The following is a 26,534-nucleotide window of genomic DNA, read 5'->3' on the forward strand; positions in this document are numbered from 1 at the left end:
CAGGAAAATGGAAAAGGATAAGAGAAGGTGGCTAGCAGAACAGAGAAGTGCATATAAAGATGTTTGCTAATTGACTGTTGCACAAGTATCAGCTATTTCTTGATAATAAGCATTAAGAAGTCCAAAATATAGGTTAAGGAATAATCTCAATGAACCTATGAAAAAGATCACACCTTTTAGTTTCTACTGGAACTGATAGAACCTGAATGACTGCCATCCCTGAAGGCTTTTTTGGTATTTAATGCTTGAAAGAAAAGTTCACATGACTTGCTTATGGTGCTGGTTTGAAGATTTATACAATATGAAGCAAGCTGTTACTACGATTTAAGTGAAGTGTAGTTGGTTTGGGATAGCTCTCATGTATTTGGCCATTCCATGCTGTTGATCTCAAGTGACCCTTTTCCAGTTATGAGAGCCAGACCTTCCAAATTAAACTGGATTCCAAAATTTGGCCTAGTGAACTTTGGGTAAGAGGGAGGATTTCAATGGTGCATTAACACAAGTGAGGAAAATGGGATGGCTTATCTTATTCACTCTTGCAGAATCAATATTTACACAACTTGTGGTTCTGATGGAAGCAAAATAACCCACAAATATGTTTACTGGCTACTAGCAAAACTGTTATGTTACCTTACTGCATGGAGACTTTTACATAACTTCTTTATTGTGGTTCAGTGGGAGTAGAGTTTCTAACTTCAGAGTAAAACCTTTTTTTTTTTATTTCCCTCAAGCCATTTTTGTGTCATTTGTGACAAATCTGAAACAAAGGCGGCACAGGACTGAATGTATGGGTGCTTCTGAGCAGGAATATATTTTAAGGATACTAAGCCTTAAAAATCAAAACCAAAACCACACTTGACACATAAAGAACAATTTAAAAACATTTTTCCTTTCTAATTTTACTTGCTTCACTTTCATTATCGTCACAGGGGTGGAGAGGAAGAAAATAATCTCACAGAATTAGTACTCTTGTGTCCTAATCTCTTTACTTGTCCTGTCCCGTCTGCCTTTAAAGAGTTCTGCATGCTCCCATATCTTGGTCCTTTTTGACTGTATGTTCACCATCCTTTAATAATAAATATTTTGGTAGGTTGTGAAAATAAGTCTCAGAATGCTGGGATAGGATTAGGGCTATATTAATGCTGGAATATAGGTGTTTTTTTTTTTCTTTCCTCTTCTGCTTCTCTTATCTTGCCCTGTCAAGTTTTTGGCCAATTTGGGTGGAAAATATTAAGCTGATGGTTGAGGTAAATGACCTGTTGTGGAAAGATTGGAAAGGGGTGTTTTAGTTTCATCAGTGACTTTATTGTTGTCTTCCACTCTGGAGAAATCTTCAGCAATAATCTCTTTACATGAGCACAAATGTTAATTTTGAGGGGAGGTGTTTTTTAATATAAATACTTAATGTGTTAGTATGTTAATCACTAAGTGGATGCTGATGATCTTCCAGGGTAGAAGATGAGTCTGTGAGGAACCTGTATTCCAAAACCAATTTTAGACGCAGTAGCCAAAAAAACTGAAAAGCATTTCAGTTTATTAGTAAGTCTTCAGTAATGCGCAAGGAAGAGCTGCTAAAACAATTTCTGCCTTCCTGTAAAAACTTGTAATGAGCCAAACAAAACCTTAAAACCTGTGAGGCAAAGTAAAACTGCCATTCTTAAAGCTGCCTTAATAAGCTATTTTCTCTTCCTCGCTTGTAAGCAAAAGCTGTTTCTGTGCTAAGTGTGAATTTCTGTGTATAAACTGAATGTTTGTTTTTCTTAATTTATCTGGAAGAGTTACACTTCCTTATTTACTGTGTTACAGGAGTCCCATGCTGCCCAATTGCAGATTCTTATGGAATTTCTTAAAGTTGCCAGGAGAAACAAACGAGAGGTAACTTGCTTTGTGTTTCAGTGGGTGAGGTGTTGTCTGCTGCTTTCTACCAGTTCATTTCTATTTAAGTGATGTGTTAGCCTGGCATTTTCTCTGCAAATAAAAAGGCAAGGCATGTTTGGGGAAATCTCAGGCAGAGGACATGTGGGTTTTAAGGAAAATGGGTTTCTTTACATGTGACAGCTTTAACTTTTAATTGCTTGCCTTTTTGTCTCACACTGGTGAAGCATGTCGGAAGATAGAGATTCCATGCTGTAAATTTACATCAAATTCTTGAAACAAGGTTTGGTGTTTTTTTCTGTGATGGAAAAACTGAAATATGGGGAAGGAGTGAAATTGTTGTCAGTCTAAAATTTTTTCCTTCAGTGTATCAAAGGCCATGGCTACTGCTGTGTTAAAAAAAAAAAAAGAATATTATGTGCTCTTTCCTGATTCATCTCAAAATGAGTGTGTCTCAAGGAATGTCAGAGGGCTCCATAATCATATACATGCTTTTTCTTGGTTTAGGACTTATCATTTATGATGTCATGCAATGCATAAACCCTAATACTAGAAATATCCCAGAAACCTAGAGAAATGTTTGTGGAAACAGCAGAAGGACAAGTTTTTTTGGAGGTCATGGTTTCTCATAAAAGATGTGAGGAACATAAGACCCGACAGTGTGACTGTAAGATCAGACTTGAACCATGTAAAGGTGATGGGTGTAAGAAGCCTTGTCCAGAATGGATTGAGGGTCTGGTTGTGGAGTCACCCTCAGGCAAGTTGTTCAGTCTGTCCACCAACAGATGTCCATGGCCTTCTGACCAGAATCAATGAGAGTAATGGAAAGGAACTAACCAAAGGGGAAAACTGAGTTTAAGATATAGTTGCGTTTGTAGAGTATGAGACCTAGTAGGCTAGGCATATTATCCCATGAGAAGTGGTGAAAATACTGTTTATTAGGATACCTGAACATCAAAGGAAAATGTGAGAGCCAAGCAAGATATTCTCTCACGTACTAAATGTATCAGCGAAGAGAAAATTGCGTGCTTCCACTTCTGATTCTGTTTAGTGTGAAGCATACTATTTGTTTGATGCTTTGGGGTTGGAAAAAATTGAGAAATATGTATTACTGTTATTTTTTTAGTTAAACAGCAAAGATACAAGCATTGCTCAAAACCCCTGAGGTATTTTTTAGCTTTCATTTTTTTGAATGCTGGTAGAAGTTATTTTATGGTAGTTTAGTCTACAAACACCTCTCAAATCTTTGGAATATCTACTTGAATTTTATTGTATTCATATTTATTATTATGCAGAGAATTTCAGAAGCTTCACCTGTCTTCACTGCAAAACCAATGCAGCTTCTGGCCATTGGCCATCGGCACTCATTAAACGCCTTCCATCAGGATTCAGTGCAGCTTGAGAGACCATTAAGATATTGGGAAAGTTTCCTGGTAACACTGCCTTTGTCTAGGAGGTGAATTGAGAAGCAAGTCCTTCAGGAGGTTCATACACAGCTTACCTAGGGTGCTGCTCTTTGAATAAACCTGTGATAATTCAACTACAGTGATGTTTGGGGCAGTACTGTAAAGTCACGGATGACTTTGCTTTCTCTTCCCCCAGTTGAAACAGAGTTAGAACAACTCTTGCAGAAGGAGGGGCTGTTGATAACTACTTCAGTTTGCCTGGGCTGAGTGGGAAGGATGAAGGAAAGGGAAACTGCATAGCTTCTGGTTTTTAACCTGCCGTAGCAGTGTTCCTCTACTGACTGATTTTTTCAGTACTTAGGAAATCTTTCCCATCTCATCTCCCCTTAGCTTTAGTAGCAACGTACAAGGATAGCATCTCTTAAGGCTAAAGAAATTTAATTTTGGCTGCAGATCCTCTGAATGCAGCCTTGGGAACATCTTGAAGCATATTGGGACACACAGGTTATTTCAGATCCTCTCTGTCCCTGCTTATATGTTCCCTCTGTTGCCAAGACTTCCTCTGGTGTTATTTCTTACCCCCCTTTGTGTTCCAGTGTGAAAAGGAGACTGCCACATCTCAAAAGACTTTTATGCAGGCTTGTCAGTTCTGTCCTTGCCACAGTGGTTAGCATCTGGCCTTGTCCTTTATTTTGAGGGAAATGAGAACTTGTCAGACTTGCTGCTAGAAATCTTTCTTTTCACTTGGTAAGGATAAGAAAGATGAGAACCAATGGGTAGAAGCATGGAAAATACAGACCAGTCAGTAGGATAGTTTTAGGAATATGTCAAAATCTGTCTTCAGCAATCAAACCATACCCATAGAGTAGATTAAGCCAGTTGATGCTTCCTGTCTAGTAAGTCCCAAGGTCTTCCCTGTGGCTGGTGAAGTTTGTGACAAGTACCCCTTTTCTGGAGGGAGTCTTTTGTGTGGTTAATAGAGGAGCTGCTATTTAGGAAAGAGCATGGGTTATGCGGGGGGTGAAGATGTATCCAAACTGCAGAAAGCCCAAGATGCTCCTTTGGAAGCTGAGATGAGGGGTTTTAAGTGACCGTATTAATAATGCAGTAAAGCAGAAGAAGGTTATCAGAGCTTCAAAGTTTTCTGTAGTTTCTTTTGATGCTGTAATAGGGACTGTTCAAGAAATAAGGACAGAACTCAAGGAACACATGTGGACCCTGGAACACTTCTATGATGTATTGCACACAGCCATGAGTTATAGGAGCAGGCTTTATTTCGGAGAGGAACACTACCTTTTTTCCTTTCCGAATTCAAACCTGGTTCTCATAAAGATGACTGTAGAGTAATTGCAGTTTCACTCAGTAAGCCGTAGCTGTACCATTAAGTTCTTAATAAAAAAGCTTTTGTGTATGACTGAGAGTGCTTGTTTCAATTTTTTGGCTTAAACGTTTAAAGGAATGTAATATTGCCTGGTAACTTTGTTTCCTAATATGCCTCTTTGAATATTATTTATTGCGTGATTTTATTAACAGGTTTTATTTGTTGCATACTGCAAGCTATTACATAGAGACTAGGTACTTTGTTAGTTAATACAGATACTGCCTTAGAGTTAGTGTACCTGTGTAATATTTCATAATGTGTTCTGAGCGTAGTTAACCACATGTAACTCTCCTTACTTCACTCAGGTTTTTTTTGTGGGTGTTTTTTCTCTTGCCTTCATGAAATGGTGACTTCTGATCTTATTGGTGGGGTTTTTTATTGAGAAGAAAACTAACTTTATAGACTTATACTTAAGAATTCAGAATATTGCTGTAGTCAAGCATTTTGACAAATGCCTCTTTCTTGCGCTTTCATAATTTCTCTAGAAGATAAATGTGAGGCTCAGCACCTGCAGAAGTTTCTATTAGACATCCTGTTTTGATGTGTTCATAACTTTCCAAAACATTGATCCTTCAAGCTGAAATTTACTGCATGGCTTTTTGCACAAAGGTATTTGCAAGTGCTTTTTCTTTTAAGTTTATATATATTTTCTTCTTTTTTGACCTATGGCAATATGGCAAAAACCCAAATCCTTGGCAATAGTAATAGAGGAAAAAAAATTCCTTACTTTGAAAAAAAAAATTGAAAACAAATGGCTAAAGCTTGAAAATACTCTTTCAACAAAGTGGCAGAGTTTTGGAGGGGAGAGATGTATCAATCATCTGCAATAGTTGGTTGTCTCTAAGGCGGGCATAGCATGGCCGTGTGCCTTTCCATGTGTGTGCACGGTTAATTGAATGCACACTTTTTTTCATTTGATCCAGCAGTCTCTTCTGTTGAAGTCAAGGATCCGAAGAGTCTTGAAGGTCAAGTTTAATAATGAAATACTTGACTTTGGTGATTTTTTAAATTCCTCTTTTCAAGGGAAACCAGATGCAACAACCTGTGACTTTTAAAAATTTGTATTTTCATGCCAGAGTTTTAATGCTGTTAGCTTAGCTGTGTTGCATAAATACTTTTGCAAGTTTAACTTTGTTTACTTTTAAATGATCGCATGTTCTTTCATCTGGAACACTTTGAGAGAGAGATGATAATATCAGTTAATAAAAAAAATTCTCCCCAGTTTTATATTAATCACTTTAAAAAGAGGCTTTACTAATTGTCTTGTCAGGATTTGAATGTTACCAAATAAAGTTAGTCACCACTGTATATATCATATATAAAATTTGTCCTAAAACATTGTTAGCTCAGCTGCCTGATAGAGCATGTTTCCTATTTCTATGAAGTAGCACCATTGCACCCTGAAGGAGAATACTGAGCTTAACAATTAGTATCACAAATCAAGTTCTACAACATACAGGTGATATTCCCTAGATGGATTCATGCTTCTCTTGGCAGCTGTCGCTTCATTTTTATGTTTTGTGGACTTTTTCTTTCTAATAATGTCACATTAAGCCTCTCATACCTAACAAACAAGGCTTCTTTTCTGTCTGCTAATGTATGGGGGCGGTTTTTAGCTGGTAAACATCCTGGGACAGAAGAGTAATCCTGAAATGCCCTAGGTTTGCGGCACTGAGTGCCTGCTCAGCATTTCAGAATTGTCATTGCTCTTTTCAACCCCAAATGCATGTATCTATTCAGCTGTCTTCACTTATTCCATATTGTGAGCATGTTAAATACTAAAAATAAGAGGAGTTATTAGTTATTGTGGGGTAATTGCAGGGAATTATAAGCATGAATTCTCCAGGGATGTCATTACCTTGTGTTAATCACTTCACCTGTCAAGTCTCATTGCTCTGCGCATACACACATGGATGAACTAATGAGTAAGCAAGAGGAGGTGACAGAACTAGACATCAGTCATGCTCTTATGTTGTCATATAGCCTTGATTGCATTCCAGGACTCCTGAGGTGAATTTATAGCTATAGTAATCTCTTTCCTATCCACTGCACTTAAGTAACAGGTATTTTAAATCTATTTGCATTTCTAAGCTACTCAGTGGGAGCTGTGAGCTCTGAGTGCAGCGATAATAAGGCAAGGATACAGCTGGTGTATGAGCAGCAAGCTAGAGATTGTAATCTAAACATCAGTCTATAATAGCTGACTCCCTTTCTTGTAGAGGAGAAGCCTTCCCAAAGAAAAAGAGGGGGCAACCTAGCACTAGGAGCTAAGTAGTGTGTACAAGGATGTATTAAACTCTAAGGCAATTAATCTAAATGTTTAGACAGCTTTGTTCCCTGCCCTGGATATCTTTCTCTTCTGACACTTTTCAATCAGACCCTATCAGTAAGCCTTCAAAGCGTTACTCCTGCATCCCAAACTGCATGATTTACATGAGGGAGATGAAAATTCAAGATATGAAACATATTTTTGATCAGGCAGGCATCTCCTTCCTCCTACCCTTAGGAATCCTGTGTGTTAACTCAGCCAGGATGTTGTTCTCAGACTTTTCCGTTAGCTTGTCCCCAGTTAAGAGGAAACATTTACCATGTGTAGGAAGCATTAATCAGAGAGAAGAAATACTCCCTGCAGATAAATGTTAGAGATGGACTGCCCATGTGTCTAAAAGGCTTGGATGCAATATTTCACCAAGGAAAGTACTTGCAGAGGCTCAGGTGTTCTTGTCTTTGTACCAAAAGAAACTTTGCACCTTTTTCCACTTGTGTGAAGATTTTGTAACAGTGAAGTGTTATGTCGAAATAAGTGAGATTTGCAATTAATTTCAAAGGCTAAAATATCTCTGAAGATTACTTCCTGGCCATAGTTGCTCTGTATGTTATAGCAGGCTCTGTGTCTGAAGCAATAATGGAAGGAAAACCCAGAGACAGACAAGACTTCCCACTGATTTCCAGAGAGAGGAGTTGATCTTACTTGCTGTAGAGTTGTTGTTGAGGTATTGAGTTCTGTGGGAAGAAATTCATTTCACTGGGTACCTTTGGGTTCAGCTGTTGATACTTAAGTTTACACTCAAGTTTGTTAGAGCAGTAATTGATGAAGAACAAGAAGTAGGAAGAGATCATGTTAGATGGATGAAGTCGTGGGATAGAATGAAGCGATTAGCTACAGACACTGCCTGATTTATCCTCTGGACAGATGATACTTTTTACCCTGTCCTGGCTGGTGCAATGGCTATGTATGTCTGAGGAAAAAAGATGCTCTCTCTGGTAATAGTCTCTCTTGTTCTATGGTGTATATTGTGATAAATGTGTGAGGGTTTTGGATTGAAGGTGTGCGACTGAACATAAAACATGACTTGTGAACTTTCAAAGGTGTGAATCCAGATGCTCTGTTTAAACTGCTCGGTGGAATAGTGTTGGTGATTTCACAGTGTTTCTGTAGAAAATAACTTCTAGTACTACTTGCTTACGCTTTTTTTAGAACTGGAAAGACAGCTGGTCAAGAGTGTGTGACTCCTTCCCTCGTGTTTTTCTAGGCTATCTCTGTGGTATTGGGAGGCTCTCAGCTTTTAGTTTTTTGCAAACATGTAGAACTGGCAGCAGGAGACCCACCCAGTCAGGATGGCTTCTTGCCTGTGCTGTACAAACACAAAGGATAAAGTCACTGCCTCCTGAGGGACCCTCAGTCCAGGAAAACCAGTAAGGCCAAGGATGAAACCTCGGCACTGTGCCCAGCTGTGCTTGTTAGCAGATAGCCAACTGACATCAGACTGACCGTGATCTGGTGTTCAGCGCTGTGTAAGTTCAAATCGATGTTTCCATCCCAGAGTCCTATGTGGAAATTCAGTAGCATAGTGGGGTGTCTCTGTCTCTCAGCAGCTCTACCCAGGGGATTTCTCTTCATCCACATAGTCCTGGGCTGAGAGTTGTCTCTGAAGAACTCCTGGTATGTGTGTCTAAGATAGCTTCAGACTCAAACTCTAGAGGGTTTTGTGAAGGAACTGCCTTGTGTGTGTGAAAGGGGTTTGGATCTGAACAGCTTCCTAAAAAGAATGACATGAGAGCCTGTGTTTCCTGCTGTGGTAGCTTCTTGACTTAAGTGTCTGAAATCCCTTTTCCAGAGATTATAAGGAACATAGGCTATTTTGGGGTTATAATTTTTCTTTTGTATGTATGTGTTTGTGTGTAACATGGGACCAGAATGTTATACACCTTCTTATTGTAGTTCACTCAGTGGAGCTGAAATGATGAGGTTTAACTGCTGCATTGAAGCCTTCTCCTTGTCCACAATGGCCTTTTCAGTTCTGGGCAATAATCTGTGTCTGAGAAAAGAGTTTTAGTACGTGCTTCTATTTTAGCAGACATTTTCAGTGTTCATTCTAAGTGTTTTTGCTGACTTAATTTGAAGTTTGACAGGTGTGATTCTGCCCATCATTGGGACATGACTTGGCTTGCTTTCTGTGCCCAACATAGTGAAAATCAAATTAAGGGCCCATAAATCTGGATATGCTGCAAGGACTATAATTCATTTAGCTTTCCTTAAATGTCCCTCAAAGGCTGGCAATTATAAATCAGTAGTCTCATTTTTCAAAGTTTAATTGGAATGAATGTGGACTGATTTAAGGTTTTTAATAGATTAAAGCTAAACCATGCAACACTGGAGCCAACCTGCCAAAAAAAGTCTCAATATGGGCACTATAACTCATTTAATGCTGATAGCGTGAGAAGACTCTTCCTAAAATAAGTATGAAACACAGTTGCCTAGTTTTTAGAGTTGCTACCGTCAGATAAGCTTATGGTAGGTTCAAATTGCTTGCCTGAATGTAACTAGAAGGAAGAATTAATAAATGAAGTCAGACCTTGTACTTCTGCCTCTGTGCAATGGTTAATAAAAGCTGACCAATAAAAAGCTCCTTGTTCTTGTTGCTGTAAAAAGGTCTCCTGTTTATGTGACAGCAACAGCCATCAGTTATTTTTTTCAGTTTTCCAGTTTGGCTGTGAGCCAGTACATTGTAGAATAGCTGATTTCCTTGCTGTAATTTTGGAACTTAAGTGTTTTTGTAACTTCATTTTAAATGGGATTTATGGAAGTGGGGGACTAATGGTATTTGTCTGCTAGAGCTGAGTACAGGCAGGACCCGTGCTGAGCAAGTGTCACTTAACTTTACCACTAATCTTGGAGCTATAGCACCACCTGCTAAGGTTTTGCAAGTGAAAATGGAATTATCTGTTATGGTGTGGTGGTTTGTAAATTATCTGTGTCAGTCTAGTTTTAAACCATTAAACTTGTGCTGTCTGTGACTCAAATTAAATGTAAACAGAAACCTTCTGAGTGATTAGGATATAAATAAAATGTCATCTCATTACAAGGAAGAAGAAGCCATGTTAGAAATAGGTGTGAACCCTGCAGTCCTTTCTTTTCCTGTTTCAGGGACAGAAGCTTTTTTTAATGTTAAAAAGGTAAATTAAAATGGTAGATTAATGCAGACCACACAGATATTTGGAATGCTGATCATGGTGGGGATTTAAGTGATGAGTGTGTTTTTGTTTAAGCAAAACTTTCTGCCACTTAAAGGATCAAGCTTAAACACTCAAGTGAATAAGTCTTTGGGAAGTAGCTTGCCAAATGTTCTTGGGAATATGTCATACTGAAAGAATAATGTCTTGCAATACCAGTAACTTTGGATTTGGGCAATTTGATATTTCCTCGTAAATTCAAAATGACAAATTTGTCTGGCCCTTAGAGAATGTTATTTGGAATGCATTCCAAAGCTTAATAAGTTTTCAGTGGACTTGCCAACTTGTTAACAGCTTCTGGTCACAGGCCACAGTGCTAGTTGTCTGCAGATTTTTTACTGGGAGTTAAGGAGAGTCAGGTGGGCTTCCAGTTCCCAATGTATTCATTAGACTTGCATGTCTTAGTGAGCCAGTGAGCTGAGTTTTGTCTGTTTAGGTCCAGACTTGGAGCTCTCACCTAGAGAGGTGCATGTGTTTGAGTCTTGCAAGGCTGGGTATAGGCTGAGTGGGTGTTCGGATGGGACACGGCTGCTGAATGAGGGTGGGAATTAGAGCTGGTAAGTAGATGTTGTTGCTTAGGGGTAAACAGTTGTCAAGTCTGTGGCTTCACAGTTGCTAGAGATGAGTGAAGCCAGGCTGCTGACGGACTGAAAAGTAATTGAAAAACCTGAAAAATATTACATATGACAAAGAAGGAAAAGAGGATGTTGGCTGCTGAGAAAGGAAGTCTGCTTCAGGTATAGCCCTCAAATTGACTGGAGTTTAGGGTGTAATCCAAGCTAGCTATTGCACCTTTGAAAGAAGTGCCATGTGGCGCTTGCTTGGTGCCGGGAGCAAATCCCTCCACAGTCATATGCAGTGTTTTTGCCAATCTGAAAATTTTGTCAGTAGCTTTAAAATGGCAATTGACAGGTTAACTCCTAGCGAGAGAGATACTCTTAATACCTTTTAGCAAAGCATTTTGTATTTTATTGAAATACTTGAGTGAAATGATCAATTTCTAGTTCATGGTGTTTTTTTCCTAATTATGTTCAGTGTTTGTAATCCAGTTATAAATACCTTGCATGGAAGATGTTAGAGGAGCATAAAAGGATTACTTTGAATAATGTGGCTCTGTGATTGGTATCAAAGTACCTCAAGCTCTTGTTTTGCACTGTTTCACAGTAATAACATAGTCTTGAATGTGGTTTGTGTGCACACTTATTTAAATCTATGCATATGAACTTCCTGCCTAGTGACTCTTGAATCGTATAGCATGCCACTTAAGATGGTTCAGTTTCCTTTCTGAAAAGATTGTAATTTATCTTGGTGGTGGTGCAGTGCAGATTGATTTAGACTTCTCCCATTCTCTTATCCACAGCAATTGGAGCAGATCCAAAAGGAGCTAAGTGTTCTGGAAGAAGATATTAAACGAGTAGAGGTGAGGTGCCCAGACATTGTTCTGACTCTGGCAATTTTTCATTTTCATCAAGCTGTCTGCCTTGCTGTGGGGCTGCTGTGTTAAATTTATGGCATTTGAGTCAGTAATGGGAAAATGAACAGATGATGCTCTTTCTTTAATTTGTTCATTTAGTTGATGTGTGCAAGCTGCATGTTGGTAAGAGGGGGCTTTGTTGCAACCTAGCTCTTATATAATCATATCTTTCAATTTCTTTATGTTGGTAGTAAGTATTTTAGAGTAATTGCTAGAAATCAACAGCCAGTACATTGATCATAACTTACAGTTTTTGTATGTTGCAGTGTTCTGGCTATTTGCAGAGGCTGTTTGAGTCTTAGCAGCGGCTGTTTGAGTCTTAGCAGCATGCCTCTCTTAAAATTGAGAGGTATTGGGGGGTGCACAAGAGAGCTGTAATACAGAGACTGGGCAGGAGCAGAACCAGCTCCTGCTGCTTGTCAAAACAGAAGCAATCTGCTACTTCCCAGTATAATTCTCTTAATTCCTTAATGAGGAAGATCTCTTGAGATTTTTGCTGAGAATTATTCTCTGAGTATTTGTAAACTCATCAGCCTCAATCCTTCTGTCCTTATTGAGTCTTTAGATTTCTCCTTGGTCCTTTCCTCTAATTGTTCTAGTGTTTTGATCTTGGAGTAGGAAACTGATTTTTCAGGAATGCATGAGACTGCCACCACTCAAAATAGCATTCCCTTGAAGCTTCTTGGGAATCAGTTTGCAGGCCTGCTTCTCTCTTCTTGCTCGTCTCAAACAGTCAGCACAAGCTCCCAACTACTGCCCAAAAGTGTTTTAGATTTCTTCACTTCCAATTTATACGCATGCTGATAAATTATCAAAATACAAATAGAACTGATAACTGCAGGAACTTCCCTGATAGCTACAGAAATTGCAACTTGGTAGATAACAACATTTTTCAGACCTATTTCCCTAAATGTTTCTCAGCTCTTGGGAAATATACTTTAGCACATTTCCTTGAGACTGGAAAAATAGGTCTTCAGATCTAAGATAAGCTATTCCCAAAACTGCAGGATTCCTCAAAGAATATCTAGCTACCGGCTTTTCTGCTCTTTAATCAGGCACTTCAGGGGACTGCAGCTGGAGTCCGTATCTGGTGTGTGACAGTGACCTTGGGTATGACCTCTAAAGCCTGGGATCTCTCTCATCACAAATATCCTACTTTCTACCTAAGAACTAATGGGCACCTAGTGGGAATTTGAAAAGCTTGAGTAATATTGTCCTGGCACACTTTGCGCCCCTGACTAATGAGCTGCAGCATCCTGCATAGCTTCCATTTCTCAAGCAAATGAAAGATACAGTCTCATACTGGGTACACAGCAGTGATTTAGTCCAGCAGCAACAAAGCGAAGTTTATGTGCAAAGTTTGTCTCTTGTGCAGTTGCCCCACAAAAGATTGATAGATCCTCTTTTAAGTCTGAGGCATGATACCACCTTTGCCCTGTTGTCTTGTGGGTGTTCTTGCCATGACCCATATCCAGCGTTACTTTCCAGCTGTGAGGGCTATTAGATAAGTTTGCACGTATCTCAAAAATGCACTTGCAGCTTGCTTGTTCTGCCATGTTTAGGGGGATGCTGGGTTAGAGACAGTTGGATGGTAACAAAATCCATTGGTTTGTGGAGTATAAACTGCAGAACTGCCTCTTTTGGGGCAAAAAGCACTGCAGTTGTAGGATTTCTGAAACCCAGTTGGAATAATAACTGGAAAAAAAATCTAAGAAAATCAATATTTCTTCAAGGATAGTGAAGACTTCTAGGTGAGAGTTGAATAAATGTAGATAAGGTTGGTTATCTGCTTGGAAAAACAAAAAATTACTATATGAATGCCATATATTAGATGGTGCCTACTATTCATATTTTGTCAGCTGTGCTGTAACGTGGCTTTCTTTTTCAGGAAATGAGTGGCTTGTACTCCCCAGTCAGTGAGGACAGTACGGTGCCACAGTTCGAGGCTCCCTCGCCTTCACACAGGTATGGAGCTTGCAACTCAGACTTGGATTTCAAGCTGTACATATTGCACTGTACTTGCTAGTCCTCTCTGTACCATGCCCAAAACACAAGCAAAACTAGTTTTTGAGTACCATACAATATCTCTGTGTTCTGTTTTTGATTGTTATAAACTTTACGTGAGCAAAGCAGTGAAGAAAAGCCATCTGAGTCTGCAGTTGGATCAGAGGTCTAATCTAAATCAGATGCTGTGGAAAGCTGATGGTTTTAAATGTAGTGTGGATTAGTTGACTTGAGTCATAAGTCTTTGCTGTGATATGAAATATTACTATTAAATACATGCTACATTTTCTGAATGTTACGCAGTTCTGCTTGGCATATAAGTCTTAATTTTGTATGATATTGGTGTCCTCTGGCTTCCCCACTCAGCGCGAATGGCTAATGGATCCAAATTTAAAATGTACAGCCTATTGATTCTGTTTATCTGCTGTCTGATTTGATTTAATGAAGTGCCTTTCGAATAACATACTTTCAGTGTGGATTCTTGTCTGGAATATTGCATAGTCTGGTTTCTTGATGATAGAGTTGCAGATGCTTTTTGTGTCCAAGTTGCATGTGCCAGGGTTTGAAGTGCTCTACTTCTTTATAGCTGCATTTTTTGGTTTTAAGAAAGATCTGATTTCACGGGGCCACGTTATGTTATTAAATGAGCATGTCTCCTATCTCTTAATAGTAGAGTTCTCTAAACTGACTCCTATAAAATTGCACTGGTATCTTTTCTGCAATTAGCAGCACTAAACCCCGTAGCCCAGAAATAAGTAAGAAAAAATGGTCAGATTTCCTCCCCTACAGAGATTTAGATGTGGTGGTCTGGTAAGGAGCCTAGCAATATTGTCTGGGATTTCTTACCAAAATGCTATTTCTGGACACCGAGACCAGAATCTCTCATGTTTCTCTGAAGCTCTTGGCTGGCCCTGAGGCAAAGGACAGGAGTATGGCCAGGATGGATGGGAATAGTGTTTGTTATTCTGCTCTTCACTATTTGTTTAATTTTTTGGGTGCAGGTGCATTTTTTGATGTGGGTTATTGCTGTTTTGCCAAGAAGCATGAAGCTGAGATTCTTGTCAGGTTCTTCTAGTTTTCTGGTTATTGGCTATTAAATAGATTGCTTGTTGTTTGCTTCATGGTACTGCTGCTTGGGGAAAACTTGAGCACTGGTTGGGCTGAATTTGTTACATGTTGAATGCCTTCAGGCCTAGAAGCCTTTCTTTTTTAACAGAAGACTGTACATACGAGTAGAAATATATCCCTATTACTTGAGCCAAGCTAACAAACAAGCTCTCAAAGAACTTTTTTTATCTGTTGAAAGCTGGAATATCATTTTAAGTCCAAGAGATTTGGTGAAAGAGTTGACAAAAATAATCTGCTGCGAGACCTACGCTAGTTTCAGTCGGCTGAGAATTTCCTCTTTTTCCTTTATGCCTGTTTATTTCATGTCCTAGGGTCAATCATTCTCAGTTCTTGCTTTTGAAGATGTAAGATAGTGCCCAGAATAGTTTAGTGACTTTGGACTGATGTGCTTCCCCTGAGGTCTCCTGGGAGGTGGTGGTGGGATAGACCACGGCAGGTGCAGAGACCATGGGCTCTTCTTAATGCTTGTCTGGTTCCATCTCGGCTGTGTCTTGAACTTTTGGGTTTTTCCTCTGGTACAACATACCAGAGTGTGGTATAATAGGATACTTAAGGGTTTTTTTAGGGGATGTGGGGTTGACTTTTTCTCCTGACTTCAGAAGACCCCTTTTCTCCTTCTCAATGACATTCCTGCGTTAAGAAGTAGGCTTGAGCGGTTGAAGAGGAAATGGTATGTGAAGGAAGTGTTGCCAGACTTCTGTAGCTTCTGTCCTCACCCTATCCTGATAGTTGTGTAATTCAAGTAACCGAATTGGTTTGAATGACCAGAATTCAGATTCCAGAAGGGTCTACCACTTGAAATTAATTTTCTTTTCAACATTAACTAAGTTTTGAAGAGTATCACAAGAACTGTAACTTTGATTCCTCTGTGGAAAGAATGCTGCAGAACAACTGATATGCTGATTTTTTTTTTTCAGCTCTGTTAACTGAGATATTTAATCTCCAAAGTGCATTTTAGTGGTTCACAGTATTTCTAAGAATGAAATACAAATATAGTTAGAGATGGTTTCAGTTCCATGTTAAAATGTTATTAAACTTGAGGAGACTTTTTAACTTATCAGTGAATTAAAATGATATATTTAAATTGGAATGTAACTTGTTAACATGCGTAACACCCTGCTAATGAAATATAATTGTATAAAATTACTAATGTGTCTTATAAATAGTACAAGGTTATCACAGACTTGTGCTGAGATGAAGAAAATCTCTTTAGCCTTTGAATTTAAAGTTCAAGAAAATAGTTCTTTGGAATTCGGTTTTATCTGGTCTCTAGTGACTTGCCCTTATTCATCTACTTCCTCTAAATCACAGGCATGCTTCATTAGTTCTCTGTTTCGTTTCATTGTTTGTAGCTTTATTCCCCACACTCTTAACTTCTTCAAAATGTGAGATTGTTATGCCTCCTCCCATCTTCCTTGATAAGTTCTTTAGCAAAAAACAAGCACAGCTATCATGTTCAATGCGTCCTCGGCTTCCAGAAACACGTGTTTTCTCTTACGCTTGTACAGGGTATGATGAAATATTAAATTGGGTAATAGCACAGCGCTTGTTTACAGCGTTGCAGATTGCTGGGTTTGCATACTAATAGCGAACAAGAGGGGAAGAATAAGGGAAAAGAACAAATAGTTCTGTGTAGGGTTTTTGTGAACAGGCACGCAGGCTATTTTTGCTACCAGTAAATGGTGCAAACAGGAGATGCAAATAAGCAACTTCTGTGACTGCATTCTGGAGTAATAGCAATAACAAACTATCACCATAATAGTTTATGGGGGAAGATTCTGATGTAAAAATTAGTTGCCTGGTAACTCTGATTCAGTTATCGAAATCCTGATCTCCATTTGCTCTAATTACCCCCTCCCACCCCTGTGAGGGTATAGCAAATGGGATTTATAGCCTGCAGGTTGCTGCGGGGTTTTTTTTTTTGTTGTTCCAGGTTTTTAAATATGTCGTGTTAGTGTAGCTGAATTTCCTAATTGAACCTAATGTCACAGCTTTTAAAAAATAATTCAGAGGGAACTTTTGTAATTTTCTGATTATTTGCTTCCTGTTTTTAAAAGGAAAAAACATTCAAGTATATGCCGGTTAACTCAGCTACAGGCACCGTGCAGAAATGACTTTGAATTTGTATTCTGGTTAGGGAGATGACGTCTGCGCTCTTGAAGGCTTTACATCACCAGACAACCTGCAGCAAAACGAGACCAGACACTATAAGTCTGTGTGTTTTGCTGTTAATTGCCACTATACCTGTCTCACAGTGCAGTGCATTTTCATCGCTTTCCAGCTGAGCATCTTATTCATGCTGTATGTGTTTCATTATTTCATGTGACCACATTCTAATTTGAAGTTCATTGTCCCCGACCATGCCTGGAACAGCTCTGCTGTTTTCTACCTTGCAACAGCTCACGGCAAATAATGATTTTTATCCCTCAGATTTTTTTCGTTTGCAGCTTTTTGTCTTGCCTGTAACAGGAGCCCAATCAATCTCATCTCACAAGTTAACCACTAATGAGACTTTCAAATCATCTCTCATCTTCTGTTTCTACTTCCCTCTACCTCCAGGGGAGCTTTAAAACATTCCGAAAAATATTTAAGCACTAATACCACTATTTCATCCTTCTAGACTTACAGGTGCCCTGACTGGCATTTTGGGCAAACCGCTTGTTTTATGACCAAGAATGTCAAGTCTATGCATCAGTTCTGGCAGGTGTTACATAAACATCAATAGGTACAATCATCTCTTACAAAGCTGAGACCTATAGCAGTGTTCTGGCAGCTTTTTTTTAGAGAAACCTGCGGCTTTTCTGTGCAGTGCTTAAATCTAGGGTTACCTCCTAAGTAAGACTGAGAATAACAAACCCAGATAGCAGCAGCTTTGTCCAAGCCAAATGACATAGCAGCAGCAAGTGAGTTATAGAGGTTTTTAGAAACAAATCATGGTGGTGTTTATAATGTGTTCTGTGTAATTAATAAAATGATGTTCTTGTGTGCTAACCTTCACTTGCCCTAAAAGTGTTTTGAATTTGAGTGATAAGGCTGCTTTAGTCTGGCTCTGTCTTATTGTGAGAGCTAAATATTTTGCCCGTATGTGCAAAAATACTGAGCCACCTGTCTTCTGCTAGTATCAGTAAATCCTTTTGCAATTTTGAAAATTAAATCTCTCAAGTTTGCATATGTATACTATGTTTTGAAAACTGTGATGTAAGGTGTATTGTGTTGTTATAGCTATTACGTGGCTATATACAGAGTAGCATTGCCTAATAATAGTAATCCTGGCTGTCAGTGTTTTTTTTATTTATTTTTTAGTTTGTTTCTGTATTTCATTACTTGCCTGCTTTGTGTGTCTTCAGAGCTGTCTGGAATACTAGGTTCTGTCTTAAACTGATTTCTCTAGCTTTTTTCTCTTCACGGTGCTGTTTCAAATGCCATGGCGTTAAACTTTTTTTCTGAAAGAAACTGAAAACCAGTGGTAGCATGTTATTTTCAGAATGTCTTATCCTGCATATTTCATACAAAAGATACGCTTTTGCATTCTAATTAGAAATTATTAGATTGTACTATACATAATTGTGCATGACAGCATTCTGCTCTAGGAGACCCTGTACTTAAAAATCCCTCCCAAACAAAAAATAACCTTGTGCTCCCTGTCCATAAAATGAATTTCAAAAGCAAGTGTGCTGTAGAATGTAAAGGGGGGAATAGCAAACAGGTTAAAAATGATAAAGGATGGTTGTACAGTGACTTAAGCAGACTATTTCTTTTGGTTTTGCAGTAGTATTATTGATTCCACGGAGTATAGCCAGCCTCCAGGCTTCAGTGGCAGCTCTCAGGTAAGGTAATAAAAGTGTCTGTGCACACGGGGGATGGGAGAGTGAATGTGGAGGTTGGGCAGAGATTAGGCGTGGCTCCATCCATCTCCGGGGTACTGGTCAACTCGAGCCTTGCAAGTGCTTTTAACTGGTCATGTGGTCAAACTGGAGCCAAGACTACAGCCGTAGGAATGACTGTGCATGATTGTGAGTGTCCATACTGATGCCATCAAAGAAATCTGGTGTCATATATTTAGACATCTGACTTAATTCCCAAAGCTGACTCTTCCAGGGAAGAGTGGCTATTTTTTCTTTTCTTTTCATCTCTCCTTGCAAGTGGCAGCGTTTGGGAAGGGAGGTAAATCCCTGACACTCTGCATTGACTTAAATAGCTTTGGATCAAGCTTGACTTTTAAAACAAGAGACATTAATTCTCTGAGCCATTTTGTACTTTGTCCTTGTTAGGGCCTTACAAACTGTCTTAAAAATTCACGTTGAGTGTAAAAAGTTGAGTATACAATGAAGCTGTTTGGCAGGCAGCCCCCAAACTGTCTGATCCGCAGGGCCTCCCGAATGCCAAACAGCGCTGCTGCAGCCTTGCAGCTCAGAGGGATTCAGCTGGGCTGGGGAGGTGACACTGGTACCCAACTCACAGCTTCAGAAAGGTGGAACAGTTTGGGACTGTTGGTTCCTTGCCAGCTTGTGTCTTAGGTGCTCTCTGGTGGTGGTGGACCATCCGTGGCACGCAACCACATCACACTGGTAAATAAAGTAGAAGTGCTGTTGGATATTATTTGAGGCAGTAACTGGTACAAAGAAAACCACCTGAATTTTAGGCTGGTGCACACGTGTGTGTGCATGCAGGTTTTTCAGTATCTGTATAACTGATAATTAGGAATTTCCCTCTATTAGTCTGTGGAAAAATGCTCCTTGTTCCTGTCAGTGTGGTCTGGGAGAATTTTGCTTGAGCAAAGAATTGTAGCTCTACCTCACTTCAGAGGGCAAGTGAAATGTGGGTGGAGATCTTGTGTTCAGGACTCTGATCTGGCACAGTGAGTTTGTTCTCCACTGACATTACTTGTCTCAGTGCTTTTCTTTCTATTTCAAAGGCAAAATTAATAGCATAGCTGTACTGCTGGTAAGTGCACAAAACAAACAACCTAGACTTCCTAGTCATTCTGTATGACAGCTTTATTTGTGTGAGAATAATCTTTTTTGTCCTCAGGAGTGCAAAATCTGTGCTCTCTACTGCAAATTTTCAAATTAAACTTTAATATATGTTTGGATGGGAAGTTGAAAGAGAATTCTTGAAGTTAAACACTTCATTCAAAGGTAGTCTAATTTCAGCAAGACTTTAGCATAAAAATAGTTTGAAGAATATAAATTCAACTGTGTGTTTTCCTGATTGTCAGTCATAACAGAAATCACTGCTGGCAGTAAAAAGCTGTGCCAGGATGGACAGCATAGCTTTTTTTCCTCAATATGATTGCTTTGTGCACTGCTCAAGAACATGTTATTGGGGAAGATTTTATATACCACAAAGCTACAGGACAGTTTTCTTCCAGAAGCTGAGCTTCAGAAGTAAATAGTGGACAAGTCACACAGGCCCTGGGGAATTCTGCAGGTAGGATTTAGTGGCAGTACTTTTCTGTGAGAAGTAAGGAGCTTGTGTGTAGCTGTGGATCTTTTCTGCAGTTGTTAGAGGACTCTTCTGAGCACCTAATGGAGTTCAGGCAGTAAAATCACTCTTGATAACACAGACACTCTAATATCCCCAACTAGGACAACCATAGTAGTTTTAGTAGTTGAATAAAAATTGCTTGGGTTTTTTGTTTTCTCTTTTTCCTTTATTTTTTTTTTTTACTTCTGTTTCCCAGCATTGCTTAACCAGAGAGCGGACTTCATAGAAACTCAATAAGTGTATTGGTAAAACATGAGTAGTTTAAAATGCTTATCTGGGAAAGATCTGATGAAGGTGGGTTAATGCAAATTGATTCCCAGCACAGCTGGGTTGCCATGTCCCAGCCTGAGACCTGCTCAGGAGGGATCTGCCTCTGGAGACCCAGCAGGTGTATTGCACAGCAGGCAGATGCTTCCCATGATTGATTCCACCTTGGTGTGGACTGGGCTCATCTGGCAGATCAGACTTAGGCTTGGGTTATATCACTCATCAGGTCGCAGGCAGCTTGTCTTAACTGGAGACTGAAGTGATTGCTCTTTGATACTTGAAGTCGTCTTGAGCCCTGATCACTCCTGATGTGCTGAGAGAGGCTGGAGCCCTTGCAGGCTGGTGTGAAAAATTACTAGGAAGATAACTGTAAAAGTGTTGAGTGTTTCTTTAAAGCTATGACATTTTAGAAAAATGTAGTTAAAAGGTGTTGGAGTACTTTCTAGGGTTCTAATTGTGTTTTGAGATTGGAGTTGCTTTGGGATGGAACAAGCTGCATAGACCATAGGTGCTGTCAACATGTAAGTGTGAGTCACGATGTCAACATACAGTTGGGGACCTTGCCTGGGAAACAGCATCTGGAGGTTTCATTGCTTGGGGCTTCCTTTTCTCTAAAATGTTAGATTATTGTTCATAGGGGTATAAAGAGAATTCAAGTGGGCTCTAAACTTAGTTTGCTCTTGATGGCTGTAATGAGGGCAGCCTGTTTCTCCTGCATGGTTTGAGGGGAAGCTGTACAGGGAGGGGTTCTGTTAGTGCCATTGAGTGGCATTATGGAGCCTGTATGGGGTCAGGGATGTTCATTAGGGAACTTGGTGGTTCTCAGATCTTTCAGAGTTTCCCCATTAGCTTTGAGTATGCAATATGTGAAAGTTTCTGAATACAAACTAAAGCAAGGTGCTCTTCATGCTTCCTGTATAGTAGAATTGGTTCCTTTTCCTTACTAGTGATGAAAATGAGAAGTACTGTATTTTCTGTTGCTTCAGGATGAGAGCTTGCGTATATAGTTTCAGTCCTTTGCTTCTACCTTGCTATTACTGCTTGGGTAGGTTGGGAAATGACCTTAATGATGAGTTTCATGGACTTCTTTTCAATTAACCTTTGAACTTGATGGTGTCTTCTGCTTCTACCCTTATTTGCTTAGCTTTACAGAGAGTTACTGAGCTGCTTCAAAAGAAATAATTCAGTAGCTAACTCTTTTAAAATAAACATTTCCTTTTTTTTAAACGAGCTCTCTGCCAGGGATCTACGAAGTATTTGTTGTATAGTCTGTTTGATTTGTGAAGCTGAAAGCCCAGTATCCTTGGCCTCTGCCGTCTTATCTGTACAAATGCGAGATGTGACTCCCCATGGGTTGCTGCTGTCTGCCCTGTACGTGAGGCTGGAATTGGTAAATTCGCAAAGATTCAGTAAAGAGAACAGTCTAAAAGTGGCTTTCCTTGTTTGTCAGGTTAAAGGGTGCAACATAGGACCCTATGAATAGATGCTGATAGTGGCTAGATCTTTTACTGTCTTTTTACTCTTCTAACCCTCCATATATAGTGTATAAATTGTTTGTAATTTGATAAAATCTACTGAAATGAAACCCAGGCCTGGCTTTACCTTTCTGAAGTGTTCTCTCTTCTCCATTCAGACCAAAAAACAGCCGTGGTATAACAGCACGCTAGCCTCACGACGCAAGCGGCTCACAGCTCATTTTGAGGACCTAGAGCAGTGCTATTTTTCTACCAGGATGACACGTGTCTCAGGTGAGTTTTTCCTGCATGTGGTATTCAGCTTGTGACATCAGTTGCCTCTTACAGTGCCTAGTCCTCAGAAAGGCTTGCTTTTGAGAGCAGCTTTCACTTCTTCCTTGCATGGGAATGTCGCTATACATATTTATGTGTTATTCAAATAATCCTGGTTTTGTATTTCTTGACCAATCTCTGAAGTTGCTAAATTTAGAAGATTTAATCCTGTCACTTTGGAGGGGTGCGTGTGTTGCTTTGTAATCCTGTACTGTGAAGGGCATAACCCACAATAAACCATTTCACTGATGCTCGTTCTGAAGATGCAAATATTTGAAAGCAGTGGTTGGGTTGTCTTTCTACGAGATGTGGTATAAAAACAGTAGTTAAAAACATTGCTATTGAAATACTGCAGAGGCATAAACATAAATTGTTAGATTTGCTTGTGTTTAGCATGCAATAGGACACTTGGAGGTTATCCTTTATGTTGTCTAGATTGAGTCTTGGTTAACAAATGGCTTGGAGTATAGAAGCTGAGTGTGCAGCAGTGGTGTTGTCCCATGGGGCACACCTTAGATTTAAGGCTTGTTTTGTAGAATTAGAAGCTGTTTTCACAATTACCTAGATTGCCTCATTCATAATGGAGTAACAGTGTGACAGCAGCTAGAGTAATTGTTACCTAGTGGATGGATGGCTCTTAATTACATGACGAGATTCTCTTAAGAAACAAACGGGTCAAATTAATATGTCTTGAGGGTGAGGAGGGTTGTTGTATGGCCCCTCTGGGGAAGAAACCAGCTTTGGGGAAAAAAGTTTCAGGCAATGGGCTGTGGCAGGCAAGAGATTCCCAGCACAGAGCTGCGTATGAAGACTGACAGACTGCAGTGAGGAGCAGGGAGCAACCGGCCCTCAGGGGATGGGAGAAGCCTCCTAGGGACAAGGAGGAACCAGGCAGAGGTTGCTGGGGCAGAATGTCTTTACTTGTAGCCCTGGAAGGCAGGGACTGACCTCCCAGGACAAAGATCAGCAAGAGAGCTGGGGTAGAAACCCCCAAATTTTTTTCTTCAATAATGTAGTTTGTTTTATGCACTTTTAAATAAATAAAAATGAGGCTTGATTATTTTTTTAATTAAAAAAAATAAACTGGCTTGAAGTTTAAAGGCTGCAACGTGTTTTAGGGGAGCTCACTCTTAGATATGTCTACATCTTCTACCTACTTCAGAGCAGTGACCGACTTGGTTCTCATCAAGCCCAGCAAAATAGTTTTATCAAGGAATGCAGCATGTTGAGAGCATGCTTCGGTAGCTGGAAGGTCTGAGACGCTGGTTGTATGTGACCAGCTAGTTTCCTGTGAAGTGCTTGCGACTGCTTTGCAGACTACAGTGCTTCACAGATCACACTGAGATGTTTTCATGTGGCGCTAGCGTGGTGATGCATAACTGTGGTTATGTTCAAATAACACCTATTAACCAAGGATAACAAATGGGGCTCTTCCCAGCATTCCCTTCTAGAAGCCATCTTTCTTCATAATTGGAACTATAAATATGAATGTGGTGAAACCATTTTTTGTATTCATATCTGTCAGCCCCACCAAGAGTGGAGGATTTGCAAGAGTGGGTTTTTTCCTAAATAAGGCATAACCTGTGATACTTTATTAAGTTTTCTTCTCTTAAGTTATTCCTGCTTTTGACACATTTTAGATAGGATTTAATGTGGATTTAAAGCTTTTTGCAAGAGAAGCCTATGACTGTTCCAGTAGGGAGTAGAGGCATAGTATAACTGTAATTATGAAGTGGCCTTGCTCTTTGATGGGGAAAATGTCTTAAGAAATAACATTTGGTTTTCCAGGCACAGAAGCAGAATAAATTATAGGAGGACTGTGTGCTTGATCCCTAAATGAGGAAAATGGAAGAGTAGCAGCTGTTTGTTCCTATCAGTGCTGAAGAAGGAAATAGTCTTTGAAAAACACTGATGTTTACATGCTGCTTCTTGTGCTGTTTCTTGTAGTGGTCAGGTGCTGATGATTTTAATTTAGAGCAATACTTTGTTCATTTTGTCGCTTTTGATCTATCTGACATGAGTAGTGTAAATGCTAGTACTCTTAAACATGCTAATTACTAGCCTTCACTGTTCCTTTATATGATCAAACATTAAATAGCATATAAGGGACACTTCAAAATGCCTTACAAGTGTAGAGCAAGATAATTTCTGATGGCACAGAATTACCAGAGGTAAGAAAGTGATTATTCTCTGTTTTCCCACAAGAAATCACAACTATATTTTGCCTTTATAGATCAACCCTTTCATTTTTTCACCCCAGTATTTCCAAAGCTTTCTAATAAGTGGAGCTTTGTTTCCTTATGCTGCTGATAAGGGAAACTTAACTAGCGGGTGAAATTTGTGATCTCAGCCATGTGAGCAAGTTGTGTGCGTGGTTTCTCTGCTGCCGCAATGGATGCTGTGGTTTACCACCAAGGTGTACAGGAGTGGGATTTGCAAACTGGTCTACCTGTAAACTGAGGTGCTGTGTTACTGCTGTGAGAGCAGCCATAGCTGTAGTTCCTTTACATTGCCCTGGTGCAAAAAGACAAAGCGGGTGTGGGAGTGTTAGAGGAGGAAAGGGAGAATTGCTGCAAATTCTGGGGGTTGTTACAAAGCCTGAAGGCTCTATGTAATGTTTGACCGCAGATGCGTGATTGTGTTAGGAAGGCTGGCTTGCCCACGTGGCACCACTGGGAATTTTTCCTTATTTAGGAAATACTAAATTTTAAAAAGGTTTACATAAAATTCTGTTCATACCAAGAAAAATGGGAACTTCTGAGGAATCAGGGAATGACTTTCAGCTAACTGCATTGCAGTTTAGTTTTAACTTTTGTAGTAAACTCTTCCATTTCCCACAGAATATTTATCATCGTTATTAAAGCTGGATCAATTTCACCTTGTCTGCTGAAGGTCATAATTTTCACAAAACTTACAGTACAGGGAATTTTCTAGTTTCATGCTTGTCTTTCTTCTCCAGCCCTGAAACAACTCTCCCCTAGCTCTGCTGTTTTTGGAGTAACAAGACAAATATTTTTTTTACTAAAATTATTTTGAATGTAGTTGACACCAAATGTAGGCATGTTATAACAGAAGTATAGGGAAAGGAAGATACTTTCACCTCCATAGAAAACTAGATGTGTTCTTCACAGGGCATTTGGGTATGCTTGCGGGTTTTATGTTAATAATCTATATGGCCCATGGGTTCTGAACTTGAATAAACTAAACGAGCTTATCTACCAGGAAAGCTGTATCTGTGATCTCTAGGCAAATTCTCAGCACAGTAGGCTCACCCAGCATTGCAGTGGAAAGACTTAATTTGGGCTCTGAAAAATCCTACTGTCTTCAGGGGATGCTAGAGGTGAGAGAAGACCTGGTTTTGACCAAGAATCCTCCCCACATAACAAGAATAAGTAGTATCATCTGAAGACATACATCTTGATTTTTGTTTGCTGTTGAGGTTGTTTATCTTACTCTGTTTCTTTCCTCTCGAATGCTGCCGCCTCTCCCTAGATGACAGCAGAACCACAAGCCAGCTGGATGAGTTTCAGGAGTGTCTGTCCAAGTTCACGCGCTACAATTCTGTCCGACCTCTGGCGACGCTATCTTACGCTAGTGACCTCTACAATGGCTCCAGCATAGTGTCCAGGTAAGACATACTGCAGCTCTGACAGTGCGTCTCATGCCGATACAGGCTGCTGAGGCTGAGTTAATAACCCATATTAAACAGGTTGTGGTCTGTACATATATAACACTTTGCAGTTGCTTCCCAAAAATAGTTTTGTGAATGTGTGATTGTCATTGATCTGCAAAGGTGCTCGAGTACTACAGTAGTACCTTTTATTCCCGTTGGTGTTGGGCAAGACCGAATGCAGAAACTTGGAGGTGTCAGTGAGTATCTGGAGGTGTTGTGATAAAGCACGAAGCCTGTTGTTGTAGGCTCTGTCCTCTTCCTGTTAGTTAGTTAGAGGTGCATTGTGAGTGATGCAGTTCTAGCATTTTAAGAAACATCTATCTTGCTTGGTGTTGGTAGCTTTAAGAGTCTGTGTTGGTTTTAAATATTGTTGGTAGATTCAGTCATAATGGCAAGTATTAAATAGCTGGGTTGTTTTCAGCTGTGATTGCTTGAACTCTGGAGTGTTGGAAGCTCTGTTTACAGTGTTAAACACCAGCGAGGGGGTGGTTGTGGTAAAGCCAACTCAACAGCTCCGTTCTTGCCAACATCAGCAACT

The 26,534-nt window shown here is 39.7% G+C and overlaps 1 protein-coding gene across 1 annotated transcript in view; it reads left to right on the plus strand.

The window, feature by feature from the left end:
- The window catches only part of RFWD2 (ring finger and WD repeat domain 2, E3 ubiquitin protein ligase), a gene marked incomplete at its 5' end in the record, with an annotated part of 88,245 nt that overhangs the window by 5,760 nt on the left and 55,951 nt on the right, over window positions 1-26,534 (plus strand). Inside the window, 6 exons of the mRNA XM_010082529.1 lie at window positions 1,807-1,875; window positions 11,537-11,596; window positions 13,539-13,615; window positions 18,552-18,609; window positions 22,170-22,284; window positions 25,816-25,951. Coding sequence (XP_010080831.1) covers window positions 1,807-1,875; window positions 11,537-11,596; window positions 13,539-13,615; window positions 18,552-18,609; window positions 22,170-22,284; window positions 25,816-25,951 — 515 coding nt within the window. The remainder of the gene's footprint in view (window positions 1-1,806; window positions 1,876-11,536; window positions 11,597-13,538; window positions 13,616-18,551; window positions 18,610-22,169; window positions 22,285-25,815; window positions 25,952-26,534) is intronic.

The sequence above is a fragment of the Pterocles gutturalis genome, unplaced genomic scaffold (genome assembly GCF_000699245.1).
Source record: "Pterocles gutturalis isolate BGI_N339 unplaced genomic scaffold, ASM69924v1 scaffold37719, whole genome shotgun sequence".
Classification (NCBI taxonomy): Eukaryota; Metazoa; Chordata; class Aves; order Pterocliformes; family Pteroclidae; genus Pterocles; species Pterocles gutturalis.